Raw genomic sequence first — 18,702 nt, 5'->3', positions numbered from 1 at the left:
GACATTAAGAGATTAAAGCCTCCGCCAGAGAGTCACGTATCTGCTATTTGAAGCCATGGCAGGATGCGAGCCAACACCTAAGTGGCTACTTTTGTTCCCTCGGGTTAATGAAGATTAACTTTACCTCCATTCTCTCGCTTAATGTCTCATCATGTTTCATTTCATACTCACTGACTTTTATCTGTTGTGACAAATGCGACATTAACAAACCAAAACGTGTTTTCTGGTCACTGTGGCGGTCATAAGATGAGGGTGCGTCGCCAAATCAAGCTGTCATTGCTGGCTTTAGTTGAGCTCAATATCATATCAAATTCGCGGGCCGCACGAACATTAAACTTTCATAATAAGGCGGGGGCCGCAAACTGTCATCCCGCGGGCCGCAAATGGCCCGCGGGCCACGAGATTGAGACCCCTGCTCTAAGGTGAATATCAACTGTCGAGCTGCTGTGATTTGTGAGACAGACTACTCCAACCTCACAGACGCCATCCCTAAATGGACTGAAAATGGCCACTATTTATACTTTGTCACCTGACTCTCAAAAAGTAGCCCCCGCAAGATCACAGCCAGCGGCGCAGGCATCCTTTGCCGTCGTCAAATCTCCAAATCCCGGCCAAAGGTTTAAGAGGATTGCGTGTGCTAAATATATACGTACACACTCCACACAGGTAGCGGCAGCTAAGAAGATTAGCCATCAAAGACAATTACACATCAACCCAGAGAAGTAGTCACTGTCACTTAACAAATTGTAAAAGTGTAAGCAAAAAAAGGGGGAATTCGAAAAAAAAAAAAAAAAAGAAAAGTCATTCTTACAACAATGTAATTTGCATCCTGTTTCAGATTATATTGTTATTCACAGGTGGGCAATAATTGGGCGCTAAATTGCCCAAAGGTGTAAACACGAGTGTGAACGCTTCTTTGACGAAACTGTACGTGCCCTGCCATTGGCTGACAGCCAGTCCAGGGTGTATCCCATTTCTTGTGTCAGAATTTCGCTTGAAGTTGATTGAATAGTCTAAATTTAGCTACTGCATGCAACGTCCAGCGAGCCTATGTACAGTTTGCCAGAAGGAGGTGTGGAGCAGTTAGAGGAAATCTCTGAGGTGCAAACACCAGTCCCGCTGGAGCCGACCCGACTAGGATGGGGCGGGGATACAGGAAGCAGGGGTGAGGGATTGCAGTGAGAACAGGAAGCGGGCCGCACACCGCCGGCAGGACCCCAAAGGTGCCTGTTGAAAATGATTCTGAATTCAGAATGCGACAAGGCATAAGCACAGAAAAATTCCAAGTACCTCACTCGGACAGTCAAAAATGAAATGGAGAGCCAGGGTGCTGCATTGAATCTGGTTGGTGTCTTTATTCAAATACTCACCGATGGTGTACAGTTAGAAAAGACCACCTAACCATTATAATGGACAAGAAACAGCTCAATTGGATATTGTTGCTATTGCAAAGAAATGAAAGCAGATTTACAAAGCCCAACAAGAAAAAAATTAAACGACAGAACCTAATAAAAAATACATTGCTAAACCAAACAGTAAGTATGTGGAAGTATGTTTTAAGTATAAAAATAAATTAAAAGGAAATTTTATTTATTTATTTATTTTTACAAAAAGGGTCCTGTTTGATGGAGTTGGTCTCAAAAGTCATGTCTCCCAAGTGAACTTGATCACGCTCTCAATGGCGAGCGGCGGTAAAACATTAGTGATTGTCACGTCGCCATCGAGAATGCCAGAGACGCAACATGGACGCTCCCATTTCTCTTCCTCAGCGAAAGGAGCAACAGGACTGGAGGGGTAACGAGAAGAAGAGACTACGGTAATGAAACTGTAAGGTGAGCGACATTAAAAGCTGGGTCCTCAATGGGAAGACAGTGCACGAAAGTAGAAAAATAAATATTCAAAAATGGGAGAAAAAAAAAAAGCTTGTTATGGGGCGATGGGCAGTGGCGCTGCTGAGTTAATCACAACAAGTTAACACAAATCATGAAAATTCAGATTCCATCATTGTTCAATGCGTTGGTTGGAGGTGAGATGAGTGAGGTAATGAGCGGATGCTAAAACACTGTCTGTTCTGTCCACATTTATACAACAAATCCTCTATTTAAAATAGACATTTAACTCTCCCACATCCCAAAAAGTCTTTTGCACACATGGCGTGCGTCCATGTTGGATCGACAACATGTCAGGAGTTGACCGGTATCACTGGCAAAAGGGCGAGGCGGTGGGATCAAAGCCCTTGAAAACGTCCTTGAGTGACCCGTTGTCCTGCTCCGCAGTAGGCTGCTCTGTCTGGGCCGGGCTGCTCCCCCCAAAAGGGCTGCTGGTCCCACCGGGCTTGCCGGCCTGCTTGACCACACCAAAGAGGGTGGACACAGGCAGGTTGTGGACGCCCGAGGGGGCCTGTTCCGCCGAGGCTCCAGCAGCGGCTGGACCCCCGGCAGGGGGCCCTCCCTGTGCAGCAGAGTTGGGCGAGGGTGCTGGTTTGGGTCTGGGTCTGTTGTAGCTGTTGTACCGGTCTGTGCCTTGCTCTGCGCTTTTATCGGGCTCAGGTTGCTCCAGTGCAGATTTGCGGACAAATAAGGGCTCCTTAGGTTTGGGTTTGCCAATTGAGGGCTCATTCTGTCGGGACTCCGAATTCGGGGAGCTGTTGGGGCCTCCGGCAGTACCAGGGCTTCCTGGTTTGTTAGTCCGAGGGTCATACAGACTGATGCTGCTCAATACATTGGCGCCCCCTGGTGTGGCGGGCGCCGCACTGCGTCCTGTCCCACCAGAGGAAAGGAGCCTTGGATCATAGGGAGCAATGGTGGATGGCGAGGAGTCGGATGTCGACCCGGCAGGCGAAGAGGACTCAGGAGGGGGGGCTGGAGGTTCCGACGGTTGTTTGAGGGCCGACTTCTGCGGCTGTAGGCGGGGGTCCGTGGGACCTTTCCGTGCCATGCGGGGATCGACAGGTTTTTCTGAGGGGGTGGGTGGAACAGAGGGAGGTTGCGTCAGTGGGGCAGCGGGGGTTGGCGCTGGCGGAGGGGACGAGGACTGGGAAGGGCTGGAGCTAACTGTCTTAAGGATGCGAGACAGCAGCTCAAAGTCCGGGAGTGAGGATGACGATGAAGGTGCCGGAGGTTCCGAGGAGGGGGTTGGAGCTATGGGAGGAGACTGTGAGTGGGGGTGGACGATGCGGGACAGACGTGGGTCAAGGGAGGGGACCGGAGGAATTCCTGGGGGGAGAGGAAGAAGGTCCTGTTTGGGGATTGGTAGCGGGAGGAGGTCCTCGGGGGACCAGGTGATGGTTTTGGAGAAAGCAGGCATGTGGAGAACGATGTCCTTCTTGATGTGGCTGAACTGCTGCAGCTGGGAACGGGGGTCCCTCAAGGCCATTCCCATCAGGGGATCCAGAGGGATTGGGACCGGCTTGTCCCGCAGGACTCGCTCTGTCTCCTCCTCCTCTGCTGCCGGCGCAGTGAGCGGTGGTGGTTTATAGATCAGTGGTTGCTCCACTTTGGGGGTGGTGGGTTGGTTGGTGGCAGACCCAGCTGAGACGGCGGCCAGTCGGGCGAGCCGCGGATCTGCTGGAGGGCCAGATGAGGTCGCCGGCGGTGCCAGGTCGGGTCCAGCGGCTCGGGCCAGGCGTGGGTCGCGAGCCAGGCGTGGGTCGGCGGGGCGACTAGGCGGGTTAGTGGTCTTTTGGAGCCGAGGGTCGCTCGGCGTGTCCGACTTTGGAGGAGCCTGTGTCTGCTGACGGAGAGTCTTCAGGATGGACGTTACGCTACCGCCACCATCCTCATCCTCGCTGGAGTACCAGTTGCCTGAGTCGCCTGGAAACAACACATAATCTATGAGACATCCGGAATGTCAACGGACAGTATGGCTAGACCATCTGGTCTAGCAGTAAAATTTCCAATTTTATTTATAAATACTTTCCCATTTAATTTGACTCCCCCACCCTTTCACTTATTTAAAAAAGCTAATGAAATGAGAAACATTTTCTTTTTTCTTTCTGGGATTCACACATTGTCTCCTGATATCAAACAAGCTATTAAACATTTTCAGTGTGGTGTATGTGTCAGCTTTGATGCACTTAGAACTGCCAAAGCATCCCATACGTGGAGAAGTGTATTAATTCATGAGGATGGCCTGTGTTAGTCCTCTTATTGTCAAGTTAACAGCATTCAGTGTACGGCTGAATCAGGGGGGGGGATGGACCACGGGTTTCATTTGAACCGGAACAAGAACAACGCTTACCTTCAGTGTCTCTGCTCTTCTCTGTGCCTCCATCCATACGGCGGGCCCGCTCCTCCTCCTCCTGTTGCTTCTGTTGGATCCTCATGAAAAGGACACGCTGTGCCGGAGGGAGGTCCGAGACGGATATTCCTCCCTGACTTGCTCCGTTGGTGGAGTCCTCCTGGCTGCTTAATTTACCAGCACCGCCTTGATAATTGTCACCTAGGGGCACATGTCACATAAGATCTCAGCAAAGCAAATAACCAGAGAGATCATTAGAGCAATCAAAGTGATAACAGAGTCTAAAAAGATTCATTAGTGACAGGCCTATTTAAAATGGGATTTTTGTGAGGGTGAAGGTGGTGGGTGTACAGATTATATTTCACAACATATCGCACGACCCTAACTGAAAGCCTTTAACTCTTGCGATTATTCTCACCCTCTTCCACCACTCCTTCCATCTTCATTCCCTCTTGATTGAAGAATGTATTGAAGTAGTTACCTCCAACCTGAGGTGGTTGCATGGCGCCCCCATGAGGAGGGCAATCGCCGGACGCAAATGAGCCCATGTCCTCATTGGAGAAGCCGGTGGGAGGAGCCCCTGGTGCACCAGTTGCTGGGGTTGCTGCCTGGGTGTTGCTGGGTACCTGGCTTCTGGCGGAAATTACCCAATTAGTGAATGAAAAAAAAATATGCAAACTACTGAAGCAATCATTTCATGGAAAAGTGATATTTGATGGCTTCTATACAAATAGTTGACTCTCTGGCATGACCAACCATGAAGTGTGAAATGAAAGAATCAACCAATAAATCTTGCAGTTATCTGCCAGTGCCTACTTCTGAAAATGTGTGCGTGAGCTGAACTGAGATGTCACAATTTGTCTAATTTACATAATAACCGCACAATACTAAGTTTAAGACAGATACAGACTCAAAGTTGTAGCATTAAGAGAATACAAACGTTAAACTTAGCGAATGGGTATCACTAGTTTTGCCCACAGTGCACACATGATCCATATTGAAATTAGGTACTTCATATTACAAACATTTGTAACATTAGACGTTAAATATCACATTGTAATGTAAGGATGGCTTTTTTTAACATCTCGATACCCATTAACATCTATAAAATGTATATTTTTTTAATATGACGGTGTATAATACGGTGGTATAAAACTGTGTCTTATTCACAGGAATTTATGGTCCACAATATGTCTACTTTAAAATCAAGTACATTTGTGCGCACTCACTTAACAGCCAATTTATGAGCCAGCTGTCCGGTTGGTTGCACTTTGATCTCAAACAAGGAGGGGATCTTCTTCCCGCTTCCTCCTCCACCACCAGCAGGCGGGGGGACCATATGAGGGGGTTGTCCACTGGGGTTCAGGGCTGCTCCTTGGAATGGAGCTCCCTCTGGATTTTGTACAGGAGGACCACCAGGGCAGGAATTTGGAGAGGGAACCATCCCTGGACCACCAGGGGAAGACATGTTGGCAACAGGCACCTGGTTGGCAGCCGGGATGCCCCCAAAGTCACCGGCTGCAAGGCCTCCGAAATCCCCAGCCCCAACATTGGCTTCGATGGGTGCCGGACGGGGAGGAGTGGGTAGTAGGCCCACTCCAGGCGGGGGTTTGGGCAGAGGGTTGATCCCCTGCTTCTTCAGTTCCTCCACCTCCTTCTCATCCTCTGCCCCGGCCTCTGCGTCCTCAGCCAGCATCTGAGTACACAACAATTAGGAAAATATTATTCGTTCATGTCCCCTCCAAAAGCATTGGAATATCGAGTACTTCTGCGGTAGACTGACAATTAGCTGGTCTTTGTTTTGCGATATAAATACAAAGGTATTGCCTTGGCGCCAATGAACTGTGTTGAAGTGAGTGAGAAGCTTCGTTTGACAAAAGTAATGCTTTGTTGTCCTCTTGGTGCATCTCTAGGCAATTTTAAACATTTTTAGGGAAGTCTTTAATTGCTCACAGATTTTCAAATAGCATAGGTTCAATGTAATCTAAAAACAATTATTTGTTCATGAGGTGTAGGACCTTGTTGAGCAGCTCCTTGGTATCGTCATTGAGGCTTTCGTGGGAGAACATGCACTCATCGCCATTGACACAGTTGCCTGTGGTGTGGAAAAGCTTGCAGGGAAATTCACGTGGCGTCAGCGTTAAGGCATTAATGCTCAAAACTTACGGTCATGTGATATTCATGATTTTTAAAGCGGTGAAAGGATATCATGCATGTAAGGGCAGTGGTTGGCTCGAGCACAGTAACCAGTGATGTAAAATTTGCACAGCTCTTTGTTCTTGGGCAACTCAATGTCGTGGCTAAAGTTGCAGTATTCCTCCTAGAGATCAAACGAGGAATTATAAATAAAGCAACTCATATAATCAGAACTGTAAGATTAATAAAATATTAAGAAGCAACAACTATTTTTAGGCTCACCCAGGTGCATCTGTTTTCCATGTAATACTTGCAGATGGCTTTTCCTTTCTTATCCTGGTACTTCTCGTTCTGATTCCGCTTGCCTATTCCTGATCCAGCATCACCTCCTCCATCCTTAAAAATACAAACACACAAGGAAAAGTCAACACATCACGAGTTGTAAGAAGGGACCAAGTACAACAAAACACAATCCCTTTTCAAATGTGTATCCGCAAAATGATCATCAATTTTTGAAGCCATTCTTTGTACACATTGGCGGTTTAGCATCGCCCATCCGTCTAGTACGACTGCTTGGGCTTGAGCCTTGGACGCAACCCAAAACGGCTGCTTCAAACAAAAGTAGCCAACTTCCGTTTCTTAATTTCATCAGTGGGGCCTTAAGACTATTTTGGTGCATCCTGTTATAATAGCCTTGTCCACCCATTTCCAAGGTAAAGAGAGAAATTGGTGTCTGAGGCTCATCTTTCCATTCTAACTTTCAAGGAGGTGTTTTGAGCAAGTTTGAAAGGGGTTGTAGTTGGAGCCCCTAAAAGACATTATCAAATCAAATACAGTAACTTATTCCCAATTTCTATGCTGCAGCACATTAGTTTGCTGTGAGAAATCTTCAAGTGTGCTTGATTTAATTGTTCCAAAAAATTTATCTACTGCACATATGGTATACACCTACCCATGAAGCAAAACATAGTGACAGGCAGAAAAATTAAATGCTCTTCTCCAGGATATCATAAAGTACAAAATTACGCATGTGATTCAAGCTATTGCCATTCATCAGCAGAAAAATAACAGGTTTCTGTTCCATCAAACCGACCCAGACTTCTAACTGAGAAAGTACATTTGTATGTAAATTATGATCAAGTCAGCTTGATTACCTTATATGATACATACCCTTTGTAACATTTTTGGGGGTGCATTATGAGCTTTTTCAAATGAAAAAATACAGTATGAGACTTGGGTTGAAAAGGACTAAATATATACTATAAATAGTTTGGGCCAAAAGACAATAATAAATTTTTTTGTAGCCCCTTAGTGTGTGTGAAAACTATGCTGTGGTAGACTCAATAGGTTCAAGCAGCTGGGGACCATACCCCGTTGTCCATGTCTCCATTGTTGTTGTCATCGTCATGGCCCATGTCTCCTCGCCCTCGTCCACGGCTCCTCATTTTTCCTCCTCTGATCATGCCACGTCCTCCTTTGCCTCGACCTCTTCCGCGACCGCCTCTGCCTGGAGTCCAATCCAGAGACACGTATTCAGGGTGGGCAATAAAAAAAAAAAATTCTTCTACAGCTTCATGAGCAAAGGACTCACCTCTCCCCCTGTCTTTGGACCTCTTGTACTGATAGTCATCATAGTCATCTTCCCCCATGTTGTCATAGTCATTGTCATACTGAAGATAAACAAGCAGATGTAAGCCTTCCATTCAACCACAGCGAAAGAGACGCAAGTCAATAGCACTCACCTCCATGTCCTCCCCATAACCATCTCCATCATCATCTCCCATCTTTCCGCCTCTTCCTCCTCTTCCTCGGCTGCCTCCTCGTCCTCCTCGGCGCCCGCCCCTCATTCCACCGCGGCCCCTCATATTCCTCATGCGGCCACGGCCTCCTGTAGAAACACGATAAGTTTCACTTAACAACAAAAGAATATATTTGATCATGTAATCAGCTCATCAATATAAAAACAAATCTTCAAACTTGTTCAGCATCGTATTTGATGATGATTACGTCACAGAGCCTTCTTCAAATGCTACGTTCACAGAGCAGAGCGAGATACACAAATTGTATTTTTTGTTAAAACCGATCTTTCTATTGCTCACATTATACTAAACAAAGATATATGTTCTCTCTCAAAACTTTGATTATTAAAGCTTACAGCTAACAAAGACTCAAAATTCACCATCACAAGAAATGTGAATATTTGTAATAATCTAAATTATTTTTACCTTAAAAATGAGACAGGTTGGTTTTCTGAAAAGTATTTTCCCATGTGTTTAATGATCGTCATGCAATATAAGAGGAGGGTGAAGATTCCCGTCACACCCACCTCGTCCTCCGCGTCCGCCCTCCTTGGCCTTGCGGTACATATTGAGCTCCTTGGTGAAGTCGTCGTACTCCTCTCCACCCATTTCCTGCTCCTCCTCCCCCTCGTAGTTTTCCTCCTCATAGTCGTCATAGCCGCCGTAGCCCTGCTTGTCCATCTTCATGTAAGTGCCCTTCTTGGAGCCGCCATAACCACCGTGAGACTGTAGGAAGGATCGGCCAATCACGTGAAGAGACAGGTCGAGGCAAAGCTTTGTGTGGGATGCTCGTAGACTTACGGTGGGGGGGTACTGGGGGCTGTACTCTCTGTATTTCCTCTTTTCGCTCGGAGAGTAGTCAGAATCATCACTGAAGTCCGAAAAGTCGTCGTCAGATGAAGCGTGACGCTGCAGGACAAAGTATTACAGTTAAAGCAGGGTACAAACAAAAGAATTTTCTCCCATTTCTGATGAATCAAGCCGAAATCCAACCATGGGAAGTTTTTAAAGATGATCATGAGTAATTATGCTCACTGCAAGACAGTTATCAGACAATAAGGCTGGCTAGCTTCTATAATTTCTACTCCTACTTCTCTTTTCACCATGCTGCCCCTCACAGGTCACTCTTGGTAGGACAGCAGAAAGTGCTCACGTGTGATGTGCTGTGTTGATCATATGAAGCAGTTTACCAACCGTTATTGCCCTAATATTTTTTTTAAACAATATTTTATTTCCAAATAATAATTCAGAGTATTGTAGGTCAGACTTGACTTATTTGTAAAATAACATTATTTTGACTTTCTTAAAAAGTGCCAAGATGAGTGAAATTCTGTGGTAATATTTTGTGCAATTGCGAAAGCTATTTTTGTGCTTGGGATTGTCATGTTCATCCTTTGTGTCCTATTAAGGTGTTGTAGAAGGTACATACTTGGAATGTGTGTTATGTTTAAAAATATACTGTACACCTGATTTCAAATGCTCCTTTGGAAAAAATAATTTTCTTTATTGTTCTTCGTGTCCTTAAAAGTGAGTCGCGCTTATCAAAATAGGAAAATGTGGGCTCCAGTGTGACAACAGTTGAGAACCGCTGATCGAGAATATGTCACATACATTAAGAGCACAAGACAAATTTTCCCTTGTTGTGTTGGCTCTCTAACATTGAAACAATCAGTGAAGATGCTAAAATTTAGTGTACTCCGCAATATTTTTTCTTACTTTGTGCTTGGACTTGCGTTTCTTCTTGGTGCGCCTCTTCTCCCGCTCACGTTCCCTCTCCTTCTTCCTCTTCCGCTTGCGCCGGTGCGAGCGCTCCTCGTCCGAATTGCTGCTGGCGTGGCGCTCCCGGCTTCGAGGGGGACGCTCGCCACCTCCGCCAGCGTCCCCTGCCGCGCCAGCATCGCCGCCGCCTGCTTCCTCGCTCACCTCTGCGCCGCCGCCTCCTCCTCCAGCAGAGGCGTCACCTCCCATCTCCACCTCACCCGCATCATCTTCAAGCTCGCCCTCCTCCAGTTCGCCATCCTCTGGCCTGTGTTCACACAACATAGATATGTTAAAGTCATTGTATTGACTTTTCACTCATTGTTTTATAACACAAATATTGTGCAGTGACCCACAACCACTCAATACGGAGCAGTGATTCCTAACCAGAGTGCTATGTGAAGCCTTCAGGTGTGCCAAGGAAAACAATCCATTCCCCTTAGTTGGCCTGAAAATTATTTAGTTACTAAAAAAATGTATCTATGCCAACAATGTACAGTAACACATAGAACAATTAAATGTTCTTCCACTAGATGACGTAAGATGCAGAGAACATTAACCTGCGCACCCACTTTTTGTGACATTTTTATTTTTGTGGTGTGCCATGCATTTTTTTCCCAATATAAAATATGTGCTTTTGGCTCAATACAGGTGGACAAACATGATTCAGAGCAGTGTTTCCAAAATTCTATTGAGCCAAGGACAGGACATAAATCTCATGGCACACCACCATTAAACAAAAATGTCTGCAAACGTATCAATACTTAAATAAAGATGATCAAGATTCAATTTACTCATAAATGTATTCATCGAGTGTGAAATCTGGGCTTGATTCATTGAACACAAAGCTGCTATACTTGCAGAAAGGTACAGCTCATTCTGTAGAATGAATGGCAACAGGTGGATTCACAGGTTTGTACTTTTTGATGTCTAATGCATGAGCATTCATTGTTCTGCCTGTCAATGTACATCACAGGCATAGATAGATGAACAACGATATATTTGTCCTAAATAACTAATTTTGTAACCAATCAAATAAAATTGGATAATTTCACACGGCACTAATGATGAACTCTCTTTTTTTTTAATCAGTTTTCATTGAGTCCCCCAAGTGCTATGCTAAATATACCAGAAAACATGACAAACGAATGCTGGATTGTATATTATAAGCATATGTTGGGGTTTGGGCATAACAGTCCGACTAATTTATTTATAGAATTTCATGGCATCCTACATCAAACGGTGGCATTAGACGAGTTGTGGGCCACGCGCTGTAGGTTGTCCACATTCACACTGTGGATGGTTCAGGTGACAACATTGAGCTGCTAACCTCAGAAACAACAGTAGGGACTATTATGCATGTTTTAAATGCATATAATATGCATGAGAGCATTATTTGAACAGGACAAGTGCCGCTACCTTTAAAGGACAGAATGCTGGACCCCACAAGTGTCTGGGCTGCAAAGGGAGGCGGGGCTGGGGATGAATGACTAATAAACAATTAAGCACCGAATCAACAATTATTACCACAACTCCACAAAAATATATTGAACTTTTCACACCTTCAATTTTAAATAAATGTTTTGCTTGAGTGGGACATGTAAAAACACAAAATAAAGAGCCCCTGTCACAGTGGATGGACATTTTTCAACCGGAATATCGACGATAGGTGCTGACGCCATATATTTATCTGATTGCACAGTGTAACATTTTCCACATGTAGCTGTGTCTTTCTGTAGCGAGGTTTGGCCAGCAACAACAGCTAAATAGTTAACTTTTCTCAGAGATGTCACAATTATTTATCCTGAAGTTCAGGGTTTCTGACACCATTACGGAGAAATGTTGCCGTGACCCTCTCTGACCCACACACTAATGTGCAAACACATCCTAACCAGGTTATTCTGCAACCTGCCAGAAAACTTATTTCAATATGTCACACAACTGGATAAAAAGACTGATTGTATCGCTGAGGATAAGCAACAACAAGAATATGACATATCTCTATTATGTCTAATTACCAAATCGCAACACACCCTCACCAAGATTATAAGAGTCAACAAAGCACAAGCTTGTTCTCTATGCAAAACGCACCATGCACAATGATTAAAGAGGCATAATTAATTAGAAAAGGGCCATGATAAAAAGGGGGTGGGGGGTGTATACTTACTGTGACAGGCCTTCTTCATATTTTGCACTCACAACCATTAAAAAGTCCTCCCCCTAACACTTTGGGGTCACTTGAGGGATTTGTAGGGGCTGGGAATTGTATTTACTAAAACATTCAACCAATTTGCCAACTGGGTGGTTACATAAACTGATTTTTGTGTTTGACTTCTGGAATGCTTTGCAGACATTTTACACAGCGTTGGTACATACAGTTATTGAACATGTTAGACAAACAGCACAATCTCGGGGTGAGGAAAGAAGAAGAAAAAAAGCTGTTTGATAGCTAGTGTGCCCTTTAAAATAATATTAAACGTGATATCGTAGAAAGTATCCAGTCTTGTCAAAGAATGTTCGCCAGGTTAAAAGTAACAAATAGGCAGCACTACTTTGGCCACGAGGACAAACCGTGAATTAAGTTGTTATAGAGGCTCGCTGATCTTCAATTTCCAATAAGAACACGTTTGTGTCGTGTAGGGTAAATCGTGTTTTAAAAACTTTGAATATACGTGGGTAACGTTGACAATGGTAGTTGCTATATGACGTGAGGACCGACGAGAAACAACGGAAGATATTTATGGGGGGGGGGGAAACACTCTCACGGTTAGCCGTTACGAAGCTAATGTGGCTAGACTAGCTGTCGGAATGGGCACACCTTAAATCCATAACTTTTTTTCGACACCAAAATAAAATTGTTACCCACGCAAACTTATTTATAACAATTGTTAGTTTACGGCACCCAGACAACCAGCAAAGCCACTCAACGATGGTTTTGCATTCGTCGAGGTGGTCGACGGCCGTGTCAAAGAAAAGTGTGTTTAGGAGCGTCGGCCTGCTCTTTTTGCTCGTCATATCAGTCCGCGTCGAGCGAGCCGGTTCACCGTGAAGTGAGATAACGTAATAAAATAAAGGGAAAACGTTATTTCCGACGTTATTTTGGCCTCCCAGTTGGCGTCGTCGTGTCAATGCTCAAGTCCGTTACCGCTTTACCCGTTTTCCAGAAAAGGCGACTTTAATTCCTCTTTGACAAAAAGAAAAAAGGTATCCCCGGGCTTTTTGTGTAAAAAGCAGAGGACAAATAAATAGTTTCATTGAAATGATTGTAGAATTACTCGACCTTTCGTCAGTCAGGAGACTGTTGTGTTCGTGGTTGGTAGTTGGGGAGTTTGGATGGACAGTCATGCTTTCCACAGCCATTTCCTCTCTCTAACCCTTAGCTAACATGGAGGTGCCCAAAAATTCAAACTGTCGACACTGGAAATCTACTGTCTTATGCGTCACTTCACAAGGATCTACTCAGTTTTGGATTTAGTTGAGTTTCAGTTCATAGGCAGTAGGCAATTCTCCACTACAGTTGTAAGAGAAATTTGATGAAATTGAGTCCAGACGTTCTCTTTCCGTCCTACTGAAGCGCTGTGAAATGACGACTGATGCACTTAAAATGGCCGATCGTCTTCTTCAGAGACAAAAGGGGCGGACCTTCCCCACCCTGACGTCACATGCCTCAACGCGCTTGTAATGCGTCTCACGGACATTATCGACGTTTAGAGAACAGCACAAATGAGCCCTTCATTTTGACTAGTAGACATTTTATTGTGTTGCGTGTTTTGCACTGTTTTAATCCACCCATCCATTATTTGTACCGCTTGTACTCACAAGGGTCGCGGATTGTGTTTTAAACATTGTAAATTTTACTTTTATTAATTGGGCGATTTTGTTTTCGCGGACCACTACTGCTACTCGCGCCACATTTAAAGAATCACTTGCACGAGTCTATCAAAGTTTATTCAGGAATAATGTCACAGGATCATTACAGCCTATCTTAATTTCCGGTAGGATTATTTTACTATAATTTGATCACAGAAGTGTTGTGTAGGGTGGAGTGCAGTGTACATAATCGGTACTTTATCCAGACTGTGACATTATTATCCAACAATGTTAAGTCAGGAAAATGTGATGCTTATCCTTTTGGGTCTATTTATGACATTTTTAAAGCAGCGTTACATTTGATATCGCATTTGATATAAACCCTAATAAACCATATTTGAAACACATTGAAGACATGATATGGTTGTCTTTCCAATAATGTTTCCAGTTTTGAATTATAACAAAGCCTTGCGGACAGTCTCAAAGTGTTTGTTGACGCCTTGTTTGAACAAAAAAAACAAAACAGAACGAAATAAAAGCACGGATATTTAAGTAGACACGTTGCCATTTGAGGTGTTAATTTATTAAATTACTAACACTGTTTTGAAGAAACGCTTGAAAATGGTAGTAAGTCTATCCGCAGGGCAAAATTCCCCCAAATACCTCTGTAGTCAATTTACATTGGAATGTAAAATTAAACATGTAAATGGTTGATTGTGATGGATTATTGTCACAGGAAACCCAGTGTCAAAATAATGTCCTTTGAAAAACAACAAAAACAAATCAGCATAAAACGAAAAGACGCCTAAATTTGTTCTCCTGACGTCATCACCTTGCGCCCATTCAGCGGGACCATCGCGGCTTTTTAAACAATTAGAGGTGTAGCTTCATCAAACGACCATTTTAAAAGCTGTTTCTCTCCCTTTGCAATAAATCAGACATGATAGATATGATCGAGAAGGAGGACCCGGTAATCACCGAGGAAGAGGCGGCTCAGTACGACCGCCAGATCCGGCTTTGGGGCTTGGATGCTCAGAAGAGGTAGGTTATCTTGCCGTGCTAATGCAATTTGTCCAAGATAGTTTCCGTCATTTTATTGTACTTTTGAATAAATTAAAATGCAACTAATGTCATTTATATGCAAATTACTTGCAGATTGCGTGGGTCGCGCGTTCTCCTGGCAGGTTTAGGTGGTTTGGGGGCAGAGATAGCCAAGAATTTAATCTTGGCTGGAGTGAAAGGACTCACCTTGTTGGATCACGAGAAGGTAAACGCCCACAATATTATAAATGATAAATCTATTCTAATCTATTATAAATCTCATTATTTTAAACTCTGACGGTAGTTTAATGAACGCAGTGCACGTGCACAATGGTAATTATGCTTACTGCATTGCAAATCTCTGTTGCATTAATGTCGTGAATTTTCTTTTAAGGCAGTCGTTCTCTCCAAGTTTTTACACTCCGAACCACCTCAAAATATGCTTGGTTCTCCAAGTACCATAATAAAAACGACAATTTAAATACAGTAGCTATTCAGGCCATATATTTAACACATTGGGTGTATTTAGTAAGTCAAGGAAAGTGAGTATCGAAAGTGTATTTTTTTATTTTCTTTAATTTTTTTTGTGTTGTCGCCATTGAATTGTTTTCGGGATGCGCCGATCTATCGGCCGGGATTGAGATTGCCTTAATTTTTTTCCTGAAAATTGTGATTGGTATACCTGTTAAGTGTACTGGTAATGTACTTAATGATGACCATGGAACAGGAAATGGAATGAATTATGACTACTGGACATTTTAAATATCAATTCCATGCCCAAATTGATTTCTAACTACATGATAATAATTAAGCACTTATAGTTGTTCTTATAAAATGCCACTTTGAGTAGTTTTACTTTTATTCCTTACTGCACGTAACTTATTATTTTTTCTTTTATGACAGTTAATGTTATCAAATATTATTAAATTGCGCCGACAGATTATTTCTACATATCGTATGGAAGAATTGTTTTTTTTTAAAGAGAAAACTGGAACATCAACTAGCTTTTTTTAAGTCCTACTTTATCATGCATAAATAAATGCAACAGTAGTTGCAAGGGTTGACGTTTGCTGTGTTTCACTCACCAGGTGACGGAGGAGTCGTGTCGCGCTCAGTTCTTGGTCCCAGTGACTGAGCAGGGCCGGAATCGAGCTGAGGCATCCCTGGAGCGTGCTCAGAACCTCAACCCCATGGTGAAGGTGCTCGCTGACACAGGCAGAATAGAAGACAAACCCGACACTTTCTTCTTGCAGTTCAATGCGGTGAGTGCGCGTGAAGTAGTTGGGTATAAAGTGAAGCACAGTTTATCGCTGAGGATATATTGTAAACCCACTTCTGACATGTGAAAAAAACATTTTTAGCAAAATATAGCATCCTTTCTTTTTAGGAAACAATTACATATTTTGTCACCCCCCTGATGGACACTGATGATTTTCTTGAACCACCTTCATGCAACTATCAACCTTCTCTTTTGCTCTCAGGTTTGTCTGACAGGCTGCTCCAAAGACGTGATGGTGCGCGTGGACCAGCTGTGTTCGCAGCACAATATTATGGTCTTCTGTGGCGACGTCCACGGTTACTACGGTTACATGTTCTGCAACCTCGGCCCTGAGCACAACTACGTGGAGTGAGTTTGAATGTGAATTAAGAGTTAAAAGCACTTTGTCAAGTCACGTCCACACTGCTGTAGGCTCCGTTTTGTTGTTCAGAGAGAAACCCAAAGTGGTGAAGAAGTCCTCGGGAGACTCCAATGATGGTCCCGACGCCAAGAAGGTCAAAGTGGACCCCAGTGAGACCACCATGGTGAAAAAGGTTGGCAGACCACCTCTTTGGGGAAAAAATTCCAATCCATTACACACATTTGTTTAGTATTTTGTTGGATAAACACTTACATTTCTATGATGACATTTTTTGTTAAAGACAAAAATCATATAAATGGTAATGGTAAAAAAAAATTCTGCTCACCTTAAAAACATTACTTTGAATAAGCTTGATGTTCCTGTTTTTGTGTGTTAAACTGTAAAAAAAGTTGTATTCATTTATTTAAAGAAATGTATCTAGTTTGAATGAATTAACCAAGCGTGTAATAATGATGGAATGTCGTAATTTCAATCAGACGTCCAAGTTCTGCAAGCTGAAAGAGGCTCTGGAGGTGGACTGGACCAGCGACAAGGCCAAAGCTGCCCTCAAACGCACACCCGTCGACTATTTTCTGCTTCATGGTACTCACCCTTTATTTTATTAGCGGATAATGCCCACGTTTTTGTGAAAAGTTCAACTTCCATGATAATCAATGGTTGTTAGTGCTTCTGAAGTTCCGCACCGACAAGGGCAGAGACCCCGACCCACAATGCTTTGCAGAAGACAGCAAACTGCTGAGTCAGATCCGCCAGGACGTACTGGAAACTTTGGCGGTGGGCAGCGACCTCCTCAACGACGACTTTATAAGGTATGGTACCCATTGTTGAGGCAGAGGCCACATCCTGTTGGTTGGCACCCACCATATCCATGCGTGTCGTCTTCAGTTTCTGCTTCTCAGAGATGTCGCCAGTGTGCGCAGTTGTGGGAGGGGTACTCGGACAAGAAATTGTTAAGGTAAGTACACGTGCACGCACATGTACACACAGATCTAGTCTTTAAGGATAAACTAAGTGTAACCCTAAATCTTGCCTGACATCTTAACAAGTCAAGAGTCCCAAACAAAGCTGAACTACTCCAAATCCTAGCCCAACACTACTCATTAAGATAACCCCAAGATATTCCTAACCCAACCCTCTGCGCTAAATTCTAACCCTCAATGTGGTTATTGTTGTTGTCCAGGCTCTGTCCCAGAGAGACGCTCCTCATCGCAACTTCTTTTTCTTCGACGGCCGCAAAGGAAACGGCATGGTGGACTATTTTGGAGCAAACTGAGTGTGCCCAGACAGCTCGTTCTACCATCCAATAGTGTTTGTTTATTTATGGCATCACTCACTATTCTGACTTTTAATGTTTTCTTAGTTTTGCTAATAAACAAATGAAAATGTTAAAAAAAAAAGCATCCTTCATAATGTGTCCTTCCGTATTTGTTAAAATGATTGTAATAATACCTTGCTTGATTGGTTAGTTAATTAGAAGGACCACTGTAAAGCTACTTCTCCAATTTCATGAAAATGCAACAAATGAAAGGTTTGAGTTATAGCTCTCCTCTTTAAAATGAAAACCACAGATATCTATTGGTGAAAAACAGGTATTTATGGAACTTGGTCTTTTGATATCACTCAGTTTCAATGCGTTTGGAGGGGCGTGTATATAAATATGAACATCAGAAACAAATAATTTATTCAATTCACTTTATTATACAAAATAAAGTAAGAAAGCAGTTTGCATCTCAATAAATTAGAATACAGTGAACCCCCCGCATGTTCGCTGTGCTGCATTCTCAGATTTCTTTCTGTGAAAATTTGATTTGTTTCCAGTTATGCACTGGAATTAAGCCAGTGGACTTTAAGGGAAAGTTATGTAGTTGATTGAAATAAACATGTAACTTTGTTTGATGGTAAACTTAAACTGAGCATGCCTTTAAACAGCTTCAAACCAAACAGTTGTGAGATTAGCTGAGTTTAGTTCACTGCCACCATAAATCGAATGCCAGACGACACCTCATACCTAAAGAGAGCACAATATACTTGATACTTTTTGTTGACATTTTTGTTTGGTGGTATGGCAGAGATTTTACCTGTGAAATAAATGCCTTGGCTCAACGGTTGAGGAAACAACATCCTAATTTATTGAGATGCATCTGTTAATATAAAACAGTCATATATATATATATATATATATATTTTTTTTGGTGTATTAATGGAATTCTTACAGCAGACGACATTGGCGAGTTTATCACGAGTGTTCCTGAACCAGCAGGAGACACAAAGAGTTAACA

The 18,702-nt window shown here is 43.4% G+C and overlaps 2 protein-coding genes across 5 annotated transcripts; one reads left to right on the top strand and one right to left on the bottom strand.

The window, feature by feature from the left end:
• Positions 1-1,328: 1,328 nt before the first annotated feature.
• Positions 1,329-13,569, bottom strand: zc3h4 (zinc finger CCCH-type containing 4). 3 transcript variants are annotated; one of them, XM_088301260.1, is made up of 14 exons: positions 13,213-13,569; positions 9,891-10,200; positions 8,976-9,083; positions 8,702-8,900; positions 8,118-8,263; positions 7,967-8,045; positions 7,746-7,882; positions 6,658-6,771; positions 6,448-6,559; positions 6,258-6,367; positions 5,469-5,935; positions 4,658-4,872; positions 4,240-4,440; positions 1,329-3,812 (listed from the first exon to the last, which is right to left on the bottom strand). In XM_088301260.1, the coding sequence occupies exons 1-14, from the start codon at positions 13,290-13,292 to the stop codon at positions 2,200-2,202; spliced, it is 3,891 nt and encodes a 1,296-aa protein (XP_088157386.1). In that variant the 5' UTR covers positions 13,293-13,569; the 3' UTR covers positions 1,329-2,199. The 3 variants fall into 3 exon arrangements, with proteins under 3 accessions (XP_088157386.1, XP_088157388.1, XP_088157387.1); XM_088301262.1 differs by having other exon boundaries at positions 4,721-4,872; XM_088301261.1 differs by having other exon boundaries at positions 4,658-4,869.
• Positions 13,570-14,565: 996 nt separating this feature from the next.
• sae1 (SUMO1 activating enzyme subunit 1) lies at positions 14,566-17,823 on the top strand. Of its 2 annotated transcripts, none has more exons than XM_088300795.1 (9): positions 14,566-14,783; positions 14,898-15,009; positions 15,872-16,045; positions 16,265-16,410; positions 16,493-16,595; positions 16,900-17,005; positions 17,099-17,232; positions 17,309-17,378; positions 17,604-17,823. In XM_088300795.1, the coding sequence occupies exons 1-8, from the start codon at positions 14,683-14,685 to the stop codon at positions 17,375-17,377; spliced, it is 945 nt and encodes a 314-aa protein (XP_088156921.1). In that variant the 5' UTR covers positions 14,566-14,682; the 3' UTR covers position 17,378; positions 17,604-17,823. The 2 variants fall into 2 exon arrangements, with proteins under 2 accessions (XP_088156921.1, XP_088156919.1); XM_088300793.1 differs by having other exon boundaries at positions 17,088-17,232.
• The last annotated feature ends 879 nt before the right edge of the window (positions 17,824-18,702 follow it).

Source organism: Idiotropiscis lumnitzeri, chromosome 7, assembly GCF_059441095.1.
Source record: "Idiotropiscis lumnitzeri isolate Australia: NSW breed Sydney's pygmy pipehorse chromosome 7, RoL_Ilum_1.0, whole genome shotgun sequence".
In the NCBI taxonomy this organism is placed as follows: Eukaryota; Metazoa; Chordata; class Actinopteri; order Syngnathiformes; family Syngnathidae; genus Idiotropiscis; species Idiotropiscis lumnitzeri.
The sequence above is the reverse complement of the archived record's forward strand: the minus strand, read 5'-3'. Positions and strand labels throughout refer to the sequence as shown.